Raw genomic sequence first — 13,977 nt, 5'->3', positions numbered from 1 at the left:
CTGGAGATTACACACCATATGTGGCACAAAACCAAACAACAAAAATATATATAATTGGGAACTGGGGGGAGCCCTGCTGGGAGCCTTGATATTCAGCCTGGCAATGTTAGACCTGATAAGCTAGACCTGATCATTCAGTGCTTCTGCTTGGGCCTGGTGATAATGGGGACCACCAAAGCTATACCCAGCGGTACTGAGAAAAGAATTAGGGACTTAAAAACTCTGATCCATATTCCTGTCTCCAATCTCAATCTGATGTCTTGATAGTTTTAAGTTCCCTTTTTTCTAGATCTATCTCTCCTATGTCACTTCAATTCACCATGTTCTTGTTATTAATGACAAATGAGCATTATAAACTAATATTTAAGTTTCTTGTGCATGTGTCGGATTTATTTCACACATGGGGATAAAAGAGAAATCAAATGAAGATATAATAATTACATTGCCATGGCAATTTTGTGTCAAGATTAAATCAGGTTGTGTGATCCAATTTGAGAATACAAGGTAAGTGATGCAACAGAAGATCATACTGGTACAAACAAAAAGTCATATTTGAGGGAGGATGTTAGAACTTTTTTTCCTATTTCATATGTAGGAAAGTATGAAAATGTACAATGTGTATGTAGCTTTAACTTTCATGTCCCACTGTTTTTATTTAAAATACTTATGTTGGGGCCAGAGCAATAGTACAGTGGGTAGGGTGTTTGCCTTGCATGCGACCGACCTGAGTTCAGTCCCCGACATCTCATAAGGTCCCCCAAACACTGCCAGGAGTAATTCCTGAGTGCAGAGCCAGGAGTAACCCCTGAGCATTGCTGGGTGTGTTCCAAAAATCAAAATAATAATAATAATAATAATAATAATAATAATAAAAACACTTATGTTTATCTGGGTGAGTGTTGCCATACCCGGTGGTGCTCAGTCACTATTCCTGACTCTGCTCAGGAGTAACCTCTGGCAATTGTGTTCAAGGACCATATGTGGTACTGAGGATTCAAACTGGGGTTCGCCAGTTTGAATGAAATGCAAAACCACCTGCACTATTTATCTGGTCCTCAAAATAGTTTTAAATGTCCTTTTTAAAAAGGACTTAGAAATACTAGCAAATAGAATTCTACAATTCATCAAAAGGATCATGACCAAGTGGGATTTATCCAAGGGATACAAGGTTGGTTTAACATATGCATGTCGAACAACATAATAGACCACATCAAAAAAAGAAAAAAATTAGAATCATATGACCATATCTGTAGATACAGAGAAAGCATTGACAAGATCCAGCATTATTCATGATAAGAAAAAAAATCAACAGAATGGAAATTGAAGGAACTGGCCTCAACGTAGTCAAAGCCATTTATCATTAGCCTACAGCAAATATTATACTCAATAAGGAAAAACTAAAACCTTTCCACCAAAGATCAGGCACAAGACAAAATTTCCTGTTCTCGCCACTTCTGTTCAACATAGCACTGGAAGTACTTGCCATAGCTATTAGGCAAGGAAAAGATACTGAGTCATCCATATAGGAAAGGAAGAAGTCAAGCACTTACTATTTGTAGATCATATGATGCTATATTTAGAAAATCCTAAAGACTACCAAAATAAAAGCTGCTAGAAACAATAGATTTATATAGTAAAGTAATGGGGCTGCAAAATTAAAAGTCCATGGCTTTCCCTTATACAAATAATGAAGAAGAATAGAGATTTTTTAAAACCCCATTTACAATTGTGCCTCAGAAAATCAAGTACCTTGAAATCAGCTTAACTAAAGAGGTAAAATATCTATACAGAGAAAACTACAAAATACTACTTCTAGAAATAAGAACACAAGGAAATGAAAACACAACCCCTGTGCATGAATTAGGAGGATTAATATCAAAATAGCAATACTCCCCAAAGCATTGTACATTGTACAGATTCAATGCAGTCCCTATAAGGATACTCATGAAAACACATACATACACACACACAGATCTCTTTCTAATGCCATACACAAAAGTTGAATAAAAATGAATGTCTCTTTTTTAGGGACTTGTCTGATATGTTACAGAGGAAATTTTAGGCAGAACTCTTCGTGAAATGGACGCTACAGGTATCTTCAAAGATGAAATGGCTGACCAAGTATAAGCAAAGATAAACAAATAGGACTGCATTAAATTAAGAAGTTTCTGTACCTCAGAGGAAATGATAACCAGGATACAGAGACAGCCCACAGAATGAGAGAAACTATTTATCCAGGGGCTGGAGCGATAGCACAGCGGGTAGGGCGTTTGCCTTGCACGCGGCCGACCCGGGTTCGATCCCCAGCATCCCATATGGTCCCCTGAGCACCGCCAGGAGTAACTCCTGAGTGCAAAGCCAGGAGTAACCCCTGAGCATCGCTGGGTGTGACCCAAAAAGCAAAAAAAAAAAAAAAAAAAAGAAACTATCTATCCAACACTCATCTGATAACGGGTTAATATCTAAGATATACAAGGCATTGGTAGAATACTACAAGAAAAAAATCCAACCCTATCAAAAAAATGGGGAGAAAAGATTAACAGAAACTTCCTCAAAAAATAAGTACAAATGGCCAAAAAGCACATGAAAAAATGCTCTGATTTTGATCAGGGAGATGAAAATAAAAACAATGAGGAATCATCTCACACCACAGAGGTTGGCACAAATCAAAAGGAACAAGAGCAACCAATGCTGGAGTGGATGCAGGGAGAATCTCATTCATAGCCGGTGGGAATGTTGACTGGTCTAGCCTTGGATATTGCTAAAAAAAAATCTAGAAGTTGAGCTTCCATTTGACTCAGGCACCCCACTTTTTGGAATGTAATCCAAGGGTCCAAAACCAAAATGGAGAAAAGATATTTGAAATCCTATGTTTCTTGCAGCATCATCTATATTAGCCAAAATCTGGAAACAACCCAAATGTCCAAGAATAGATAAAGATTGGGTAAAGAAACTTGTACATACACAGTGGAATATTATCAGCCATAAGAAAAGATAAGGTCAGTTTAGTGAAACATGAAGAGACCTAGAAATGATCATGCTGAGTGAAGTTAGAGGGAGAGAGACTGACACAGAATGATCTCCCTCATGAGGGGAGGGGTGCGTGGGGGGCCTGGGATGAGTCTGTGAAGGTCGCCGTGAGCAGGCTGGGATTAGGTTCTGGAGGTTTGCAGCTGCTGGGGTTCATTTGGGGCAGGAAGAGGGACACACCTGCCCCCCTCCGAGATGCCCTGGTAAAATCAGCATGGTGCAGGGTAGGGAGATGTCTCTGTGGCGTGCTGCTCTCTTCCAAGATTCATTTGTAAGTCTCTGATCATGGCCATTAATGCACTTTAAATGGCCTGATTTTAATCTCTTTAGAGGTTTATGGGTCTCTGAAGCAAGGCCAATAAATGGGTTTGTAAACTGAGCTGGAGGTGGTTTGTGGGCATGGTTCCCACATACCAAACTTTTGGCCATTTAATTTCTTGGTAAACTTGGTCCCAAGTTGTTGGGGTCTGGCCAGAGGCACAACAACAATTTGGGGGTATCAGGAAGCCTAAAGTCACCATCAGGCTGCTAATACACTCACTCCGCAGGTATAGGTTGATCTGCTGGGTGGCACTGTAGCCCCAAGAACTGGTTTTCAATAGGAAACAAGTCACCTGAGGGTGGTCGGGGGGAGAGGACAGAGAGAGGGCAATGCCTACAACAGAGGGAATGCGTTCAACCAGGAGGAGGAGACGGTGCTGAAAATGGTAGTGTTATTTATGAAACTATCAGCAACAGTATTGTAAACCACAGTGCAAAAACATATTTTACAAGTGCCCCTCATAGAGTCAGACTGGTGGCTGAGAGGCAAATGGGGGTGGGGATTGGTGGAGGTAAGTGGGCACTGATGAAGAGATTGGGGTTGAATCAATGTATGCCTCAATAATAATTTTATAATCTCACAGTGGCTAAAAATTTAGGGGGAAAAAAAGTCTTTACATCTGACTCCTGTGGGTGAGTTTATATCATATATTCATTCTTGCAAGAATGAAATCTAAGTTCAATTATATATTAAAATTATAATTGTGTACATATATATGCAAACATATACATACATATGACAAGCATGGAGATTTACTCTGAAACTTTTGTCACATTTTAAATTCTATTAATTCTACATGTATTGTTCTCTATATTTTTACTCGATTGCCTTATGTCCTCATAGGCACAGACCTTATAGTTAGTGCTGTAATACATTTTTAAATTCTAGAATTTTAATATGCTTTTCAATTATTTTAGGAGGTATAAAATTAATAATTTAGATTAATAAGCTTGTACACAAAAAATTCAAAAGATGTCTTTAAGAGTAGATAAAGATCTCAGGATTTTGGTGCGGGAATAATAGTACAGTGGGTAGGGTGTTTCCCTTCCAGGTGGCCAACCTGCATTCAATCTCTGGCATCTAATATCATCCCATAAGGAGTAATTAATTCTTTTTTTTTCCCTTTTTGGGTCATACCCGGCGTTGCACAGGGATTACCCCTGGCTCATGCACTCAGGAATTACTCCTGACGGTGCTTGGGGACCATATGGGATGCTGGGATTCGAACCCGGTGCAAGGCAAACACCCTACCCGCTGTGCTATTGCTCCAGCCCCAGGAGTAATTAATTCTTGAGTGCAGAGCCAAGACTAATCCCTGAGCTCAGCTGTGTATAGCTCAGAAATACAAACAAACATATCTCTCAGGACTAAATGTCAAAACGTTTTAACATTTTGTTGTTGTTTTGGGACCACAACCATCAGTGCTCCCGGTTTACTCCTGGCTCTGCACACAAGAATCTCTCCTGGCAGGCTTCGGGGACCATAGAGGGTGCTGGGGATGAAACTAGGGTTCGCCACATGCAAGACAAACGCTCTACCTGCTGTACTATTGCTCTGATCCCTGTTTTATTTCTTTTAAGGAGAAAAGTAAATTTACTCTAGCTAACAGCATTAAAATAACAGTAATGAATCTGTATAAAGACAAAAGTTGTGGGCATATGTACACTGCAGTATGGCAGCCTCAGTCACCATGCTAACTGACATACAGAATGCCAAGCTGAGTTCAGTATGCTTTAATCTGATACTGCTATTAAACATTTAGGATAACATTGAATTATTAATACATTTTCCTCATTTCACCAGACCAAGGGCTATCGTCAAACCACCATGAATTTACCACAGTGCATTTTATCATCTTTAAATACTGAATTAAATGTAGATTGAAGCTGCTGTTTAGAAAATTCTATGTATAAAGTTATAAAATGATAGACAAAATAGTCCTTGAATGAATGACAGATTTTTTGGTTTGGGGGACACCCCAGTGGTGCTCTGGCACTGCATTCAGGGATCATTCCTGGCGGGGCTCAGGGGATCATATGTCATACCTGATCATATTTCATGATCATATGTCATGATCATATGTTATGATATGGTATGATCATATGTCATACCATCAAACCCTGGTCGGCCATATGCAAAACAAGTGCCCTACCTACTGTCTCCCTAGACACTGAATGGCAACTTTATGAAAGAATTTTAGGCCAGAGATGTGGCTTAGTGGTAGAGCATTGCTTTGGCACTGCAAAAAAAAAAAGTATATGTATTCTATACTTTATATTTAAGCTTTACTTAACATAAGTTACATCAATCATGATAATTTATGCAGCAGAGACTGCTACCATTTACACTTTGTACACGGTTTACATTTTCTTTCCCTCTAAATTTGGTATAATTCATTAACGTGAACCTTGATAATTTCGGTGGCACAGTAGGACGTACATCAGCAGCCACGTGTATTCATTTTTCATTTTATTTCATTCTCTTGTGCCAAATATCAAAACAGGGAACTGCATGAAGTCTTACATATTTTTGCCCATCCACAGAGCACTGAAAGCATCCATAAACTGTCTCCCTTTTTAAGTTCCCCATTCCACAGAGTATGCAAGGTCCTTTTGGAATGTTGTGATTAAGTAAGTTGACTCGGATATGAGTCCCTTCCTTAAGTGAAATATCAGTCATGCTGAGAGGTTTGTCATAGTAGTCAGAGAAAAGTTCATCTAAGTAAAGTTGTGAACGAGAAATGGCATCCATCACCCTTCTATCTGAAAGAGCAAAAATAGAGACATGCATTAGAAATAATTAAACATAGATAACTGAGCTACATTTCAAAATACAGTCATTTTAGCTTTTGCATTAAAATTCTTCCTTAGCAGACAAGATTACTGTATATATACCACATGTGTTAATCCCAGAAAATATAATTGAATATTTCCTCGGTGCACATACTTCTTTCAAAAAGTATATTTCTCAATCTGTAGAGCACTGCAAATGTTGCTGTTTCTTCCCTTTCAAATCCTCCTTTTGACACTGAAGTGACACAAAGGTCTAAAAAAAAAAATCAAAAGATATTATTACTGAAAAAGCTCACTGGGAGTTTGGGTTGTGGGCAATGAATTCTGGTACATGCCATTCAAAGCACTTGTTAAAGTTAAATTTCACATATTTCTGGAAAAGAAATATGGCACAAAATTCAAGAATAGAGAAATAAAATACAGTGAAAAATGAGTCTCTGTTTGTTCAATTCTGACACCTCAGTTCTCCATTCCAAAGGTAATTACTGTTAATTTCTTGTGTCTAATTCCAGAAATGTTCCATACAATTTACAAATTTCATACTGTTTTATAGGGATAAAGTAATATGTATATATGTGTTTTTATAAAATTGGGACTGTTACATATTATATATATATATTAAAAATATCTCTGAGGCTATTCCATGCCAGGATCCATATGCTTTTTCATTTGTTAATCATGGTTTCAGAGTATTCTATTGTGTGAATATGCCATTATTTAACTAAATGCTAATAACAGACTGTGGATGTTTCCACTTAATATATTTACATATTTTCACATACACCTAAGTATACCTATAGGATAGAGCATTTGGCTGTAGTTTATATACACTTAAAATTTTTATGTCTATTGCATGTCAGTTCACACTTCTCCCTTATCAATATAATTACCAAGACCTACATCTAAAGTTAAAAAAAACTGAAGTGAAGCATGTGATTTTGTTTCTGAACTCCTTTTATACCCCTACCCTCAAAGTACAGAAACAAAAAAAAACTCTAAAAATGTTTATTGATTGCCCTAGTTAACCAGCTCCCTACCCATATTTTAGGGCAGCACTAGACTTCAGTGGTCTGGCCATTGCATCTTGAAGACCGGTGAAATGAAAAACTCTGAAGTTGAAGGCACCTCAGGTAGTATGCAATGTGACTATCTTAAAAGAAGTATTTTACTCATAAAGTTATTATTATTATTATTATTATTATTATTATTATCATTTGATTTGGGGGGCCACACCTGGTGGTGCTCGGGGATACCCCAAGGAGCCAGTATTTGGAAAACTGATTGCTGAGCCAAGCTGTAGCAAGCTAAGTGCCTTAATTTTTACACTATTTCTCTGGCCCTTAAAGTTACCTCTTTTGGTTTGTACTACATGCAGCGATGTTCAGAGGTTATACTTGGCTCATCATACAGGATTATTCCTGGCAATGCTTAAGGAACTATATGGGCTGCCAGGGATCCAACCCAGGTCAGCTGTGCTTATAAAGCAAGCATCCTACTTGCTGTACTATCTCTCCGGCTGCTATGGTTACTTATTAAGAAGCTGGAGGAGAAAGAGAGGTAAGATAGCTGGGAAAATGGGGAGAACTGGTGGAAGATTTGTCTCCTGATACCCCCCGACATCTTGAGGTTTACTATTACCTGTCCTCTGTTTGCCATCATCAAGAACTACCTCTTCAAGGGTTTATTGTTTTCCCCAGATAAATGAAAGAATACTTGGTAGATTCATTTTGGCTATTTGTGGGAAATAGAGAGCCCACAGTCTTCACCAAGAAATGGAAGAGGCATTTGATAAACAGGGACAGTTACCTTATCAGTATATACAATTGATATAATTGAGAGCATCACAATTCTAAACTTATTACAAAGATTCCTTTCACAATGTAATTACTTTACTTTTTCACGTACTCACCAAAGGCACCATCCAGATAAATGAAGAGTTCAAAAACACTGAAAGCTATGGTTGTGTGTGCTGGAAAAACAATAGCTTTGTCCCTTCCCTTGGGATTCTGTTCGTCCATAAAATGGAACTATATTAAAGAAATAAACAACATCATTAAGGGATATAACATGTAAGGATCACTATACAGAGAAACAAAACACCCTTATAAACATTAAAAACAAAGCAAAACAAAAAAACAGAAATAACTATCATAGTTAAACAGTTTCTAGTAGAAGTCCAAAAGCTCCAATAGGAACTCATGAGCTCTGTTAGGAATACCTCCCCCCTCTCACTTTGTAGACGAGACAAAGATTAGTGCTCCCACATCGGTAAATTCTCTCAGGCAGAAATGCCTTTTTCTTTCAACTGTACATCTTAGAAACCATTGTGTTTAAAGACCACAATTATTCTTAGCCTACCTGTCTCTCCCCAGAAATTTCAGCAGTTTTACATAGCAATCATCAACTTATCTTCCAAAGCAATCAGCAAAAAATAAGTAAATGTTTCCATTCATGCCCCCAAAATAATCCTACTACAGAGAAATTGGTGGGCAGATGAATATAGTGGACTGAACTTATATTTGCCAAGAGTTAAAAAGAGAATTATTGAAACTATCTTTTGAACTATTTATTTTAATAAAACCAATCAGGTCATTGTATGCATCACTGAACCACAAGGACGAATAACATCACAGTTGAACTAAAAAATTATATACAAATAATCTTCATGATCTTTTGTTGTGGGGAGGACAGGGATTAAAGGCAGGACCTCAGACATATACTTTACTATTATGCTATGTATTGACCCCTCATGATTTTTGAAAAAGATTTAACATAGAATGGAACTTATTTGGCTATCGACAATATCATCTTAGAAATCAATTTATAAGTAGATATAACTTTAAAGTAATGATAAAAGACATAATTAAAAAGTTTAACATAAATTCTTTATTTCTATTCTTAAAATAGCATTTAAATTGAAATAGGAATGACTCCAGCATGCACATTATTTCCCATGATTAGTGTTGTTTTGAACTGTGTAGGACCCATATTCTATCCTAAATTTAAAAAATTACTATAGAAATTATTGTATGTATTTGCAGCTTCATAATAAAAAAAATTGACAAAATACACCAGTCTCATTGAAAGTGAGTACTTGAAAAAAATTTCCACTGCAGCTCTGTAGTCAAAGCAGCCGAATGAATATGACTCATTACCCTCATGGCTTCCCCACGAATTCCAGCATGCACAGACAGTGAGCACTGCCGTGTGGTTCGAATGCTTTCCATGACCACACACAGCACAGCCTTTCTGCTGCTCCTTGATTGACGTATCAAGCTGTGGTCAAAATTAATTTTTCTGAAATAGAGAATCATTCACAAGGGTCTGAAACATCCGTTTACATATGCTCAAGTACATTTTTCACTATCGAAGTCCACTTTTAGAGCTAATCAAAGCAGGTCTAATATAAATCAGAGAAAGTGTGCTCTAAAGAATGATATTCCTCTTCTTTCTATTTTCTTAAAACATGATTCTAGGAACCTATTGAGAGATTCTCTTTGAACATTTGTTGCAGCAGATTCCTATATTCTTTTTTATCAAATAACTTAGCAGAACCAAAGCAATTTTCAGGAAAATTTTAAAGGATTTTGAGTATCTACTATTCAAAGTTTAGATACATTATTAATTTCAAACAAGTCAGTCATATTATGCCTATAAATATCACCTGAATGTTTAAGATACTCTTGGTAATAATCACTGTGTCACTGTCACCCTGTTGCTCATCGATTTGCTCGAGTGGGCACCAGTAACATCTCCATGTGAGACTTGTTCTTACTGTTTTTGGCTTATAGAATCCGCCATCGGTAGCTTGCCAGGCTCTGCCATGGGGGCAGGATATTCTCAGTAGCTTGCTGGGCTCTCCGAGAGGTATGTATATATCTTTTACTATATTTGGATATGAATATGCCATGGGAAGCTTGGCAGGCTCTCCTGTGAGGGCAATAGATTCTCGGTAGCTTGTCTGGTTCTCCAAGAGAGAGAACTAGGCTATTAGATGTCACGCTTCTGGGAGCTTGGTATTTATAGCCTGACTGTCTTCACCCAGGCCCCTCGGAGGGGATGGGTTGCTTTTCCCTCTCCACCCCCCAGCAGAGCCTCGACAGTTGAGGATCTCCGGAACCCAACTACGGCCATGGTCAGGGCCATACTCCACACGTTCGGATGAGCCTCATGCATCAGGGAGCCGGCGGAGGAACCCAGGTGTGTGGGACCCGGAGCCGAGATCTCCAAGGCTGCTCGGATATGGACTGGGCCTCTTTCACCCTGATCCCCCATTTTCCAGTAGACAGGCAGTCACACCCAGAGACTGTCCCCGGCGCCATGTAATCCCATCAATGGCCAACATCCAGAGACTATAATAAAGTATATATAATTAAAATATCTGATGAAAAGACAAGTAAATAAAGGATTATTGTACTGACCGTGTAGTAATTTCCTTGAGTAATGTTGAAACTTCTACTTCATGTTTGGTTACTACACCAAATGAAGCTTTTACTGCAATGGAATCTGACCCAGCAACATTAATCCCAACATCATTCACAATATGGTTGCCACGCCTTCCATAGAGGGAGACATCTGATTCATCTTCATAATTCAGTAATTGGTAAGATGAAACACCTTTTAAAAAAGAAAATTAGTATTTTTCATTGTCTTGAATGCATCTAATATAGATCATATTGATAACACATTAATTTGCTATGTGGCTCCATTACCCAAACTAAGATAAAAAGCAACAATTCAATTAATTTGACAACAAAAAGAAATATCCAGAATCCTTAGATTAATTCAAATACAGCCAACAATTTCTTAACTATCAAGATCGGCTATGTAATTGGAAATAACAAAAACCAACCCAAACATTTTTATGAGTGTCAGAATGTTCATTTATTTTGTATTCTAGCCTGTAAAATATGTTTTAGTTTATCAACTATAAAATCTTAACTGATTAATACAAAATAAAGAAAAATTACTTTCATCTCATGTGACACTAACATAGGTAAGACTGGACAAAAGCATCATTTTATGAATAAAGACACTTCTAACATCATAGCCTAATTTGATTAAAATAACTTATAAAATAATTAAAACATAATTTACAAAACAGTTTGAAGATTATTCAATCAATAAGAAACAGGATTATATAAACTTTAGGAATTGTTAGTTTTAATGATATTGCTGCTATAATAAAATTTCTTTTATCAATGAAATGTAATGGGAAAAAAAGTAGAAACATTAGTATTTACAACTTATGTTTAGATTATCAATGATATAGCTGAATTGTCTCTCCTAAACAGACATTGAAACTTAGCAACTGAAAAATAAAAAGGAAGAAAACTTACCAGCTGAAATTTCTCTGTCTCCTATAAGAATATCTTTCAGAGTAAAAGGTGTTGAGGTAAATTTGTATCTGGGAAATAGAAAACATCGCTTCTTTTTTACCACAAGACTTAGAGGCTGGTATTTGTCAGCCTCACTGAGGCTTGGAACAGGAACTAATCTCCCTCCATCTCCAACTTGTTTGACAAAGCTCTTGGTAGCAGCAGCAAACATAGTAATAGGGTACCAAAAACATCACCTGGAACACTTAGAGAGCAAATTCATATTTTCAAAGAGAATCAGGCACAAAACTAAGCCTTGTTTTATCTTAAATATAGTTATATCTGTTAAAAAATAGGAAACATGGTTCCACCAGATAGTTGACCAGTGTACAATTCACTTCACTGCCTCCCCTGGTGTCTCAGATAATGAATTATATATCAACTGTGTAAAATGATACAACTAAAAGTGAGTCTAATTTGGAATTACAGCCTGTAGCACTAAATAGGCACAGAAAGGTAATTATTTTAAAATGCTAGCAAAGTCCTTGATGAGAGTCAGGTCTGATAGTACTTTGCCAAATTTTTGAGATGCATTTAGCCCTATGGAGTACAGAACAAATTAAACACTGACATTAACCCCTGATATCAACTACAGGGCACCTAAGACCGAAGGGAATTCCCTCACTACTACATCATATCAACTTTGGCAACAAAAATAGTATTCTTTGGAAGCCTTACATAGTCTTCAATTATTTTGAGCATTTCATTGATTTTCTCTGCTTATAAAACCAATTTATTAGCATAAAATATAGGAACATTACATAATTGCATGCCAGCTCGGAAATAATAAAATAATGCTAGATTTGCATATAAATTATAAACTATGACATAGGTGATCACTATCAAGCTTACTTTTTTTGAAATGGGGTCACACCTGCATTTTGAGTTTCATCATTATCCTAGTTATGCAATCCTTATTTTTATTTATATTTTGGTTTTTTGGATCACACCCAGAGATACTTAGGGATTACTCCGGGCTCTGTACTCAGGAATTGCTCCTGGTGGGGCTCATGGGACCATATGGGATGCTGGGGATTGAACAAGGATCGGCAATGTGCAAGGCAAATACCCTACCAACTGTATCTATCACTCTGGCCCTCCCAATTACGCAATCCTTAAAGAGCTTCTTAAGGTACCTGCGAGATAGTACAGCTGGTAACTTGTTTGCCTTGCCTGAATCTGACCAGGGTTCAATTCTAGGTACCCCATATAGTCCACTGAGCGCTGCAAGGAGTGAGCCCCGAGCACTGATGGGTGTACTTTCCCCCTTCAAAAAAATAAATATATAAATAAAAATATAAAACTTAAAATAAAGAGCGACTTAAGGTGTTAATTTGTTGTAAAGAAATTGTGTGACTGAAGGTAAATTTTAGCTACAAATCAGAGAAATTTTGAATTGCCATAGTGAAGTGGTCAGTGTTTGGAAAATGTGGCTATGTGGTTCTTACAACGAAATATTTATTAAAATGTAACATCATGAATAGTAATTGATAGGCACGTGTAGAACGGGTAGAGAGAAGAGAGAATAGGGTTAATTCAAGTCTCTAATACAAATCAATTTGATTAAAATCTGACCATTCCCCTCCCACCCCAACCCCGGCCCCGTATACACTCTGAAGGATCCAGGACTCGCCAGCGAAAAATAAAGACTATCCTGTAATGTCTCTTGTGCGAACAGTACCGTGCAAAGCAATTTTCTAGATCACAGGAAGGCACATAAAGACCAGAGTCCCTATAGAAGAGACGCAAGTAAAGTCACTGTGTGATCCCCAAAGGTAATGCATCCCGGAAGCGCCATTACAAAGCAACACAGGTGCGCAGAAAGAGCATATGCTGCGCATCAGGTGCACAGGACCGCTTCGGTCCACATACCCAGGGCGCCCGCGCGGGTACCTGCCGGCCCAGCATCCCCCTCGCCACCAGAGCTCAGAAGACAATGGAGCCCAGTGAACAGGAGGGGAGGGGTCTCCCGACATCCCAGCGAGCCCCTAGCATGAGGGGCTGCTTGGAATGAGCCGAACGCAGCCCTCAGGGTGGGGGGAGTGGGGCGGATGGAACGCGAATCACACACGTCTGGGCCCCAGAAAGGTGCTCAAGGCTCACATCTGAACCTGGAAATCTGAAGTGACGCGCAGCGCCCCCTCCCCCGCCTAGTCTATTCCAACACCGCCAGAGCCACCAAAAACAAAGGGAAGAAAACAGGCTGAGCTTCAGGCCTCACAGATTGCGAGCCTTGCGAATAGAGAGCCGGGATCGGGAACCGCGGCCGTGGGCTCCCCATCTCGGAGGGGCGAGCGCTAGAAACCCGGGGACCGGGGAGGAGAGGGGAGCCGGGGAGGAGGAGAGGGAGAGTCCGAGCCGGGCTGGAACTGGAGAGGAGCTAGGTCCCAAGGGAGGGGCGTGGCCAAAGGGAAGGGCGGAGCTAGAACCGGGAAGGGGCGGGACGAGGGGCGGG

General features: G+C 38.7%; 1 protein-coding gene across 1 annotated transcript; it reads right to left on the bottom strand.

The window, feature by feature from the left end:
- Nucleotides 1–5,821: 5,821 nt before the first annotated feature.
- Nucleotides 5,822–13,977, bottom strand: PJVK (pejvakin). Its single transcript, XM_055122797.1, has 7 exons — nucleotides 13,744–13,977; nucleotides 11,484–11,727; nucleotides 10,566–10,761; nucleotides 9,300–9,441; nucleotides 8,054–8,171; nucleotides 6,299–6,397; nucleotides 5,822–6,114 (listed from the first exon to the last, which is right to left on the bottom strand). Exons 2-7 carry the CDS (start codon nucleotides 11,692–11,694, stop codon nucleotides 5,822–5,824), a joined length of 1,059 nt encoding a protein of 352 aa, XP_054978772.1. The 5' UTR covers nucleotides 11,695–11,727; nucleotides 13,744–13,977.

The sequence above is a fragment of the Sorex araneus genome, chromosome X (assembly GCF_027595985.1).
Source record: "Sorex araneus isolate mSorAra2 chromosome X, mSorAra2.pri, whole genome shotgun sequence".
NCBI lineage: Eukaryota > Metazoa > Chordata > Mammalia > Eulipotyphla > Soricidae > Sorex > Sorex araneus.
The sequence above is the reverse complement of the archived record's forward strand: the minus strand, read 5'-3'. Positions and strand labels throughout refer to the sequence as shown.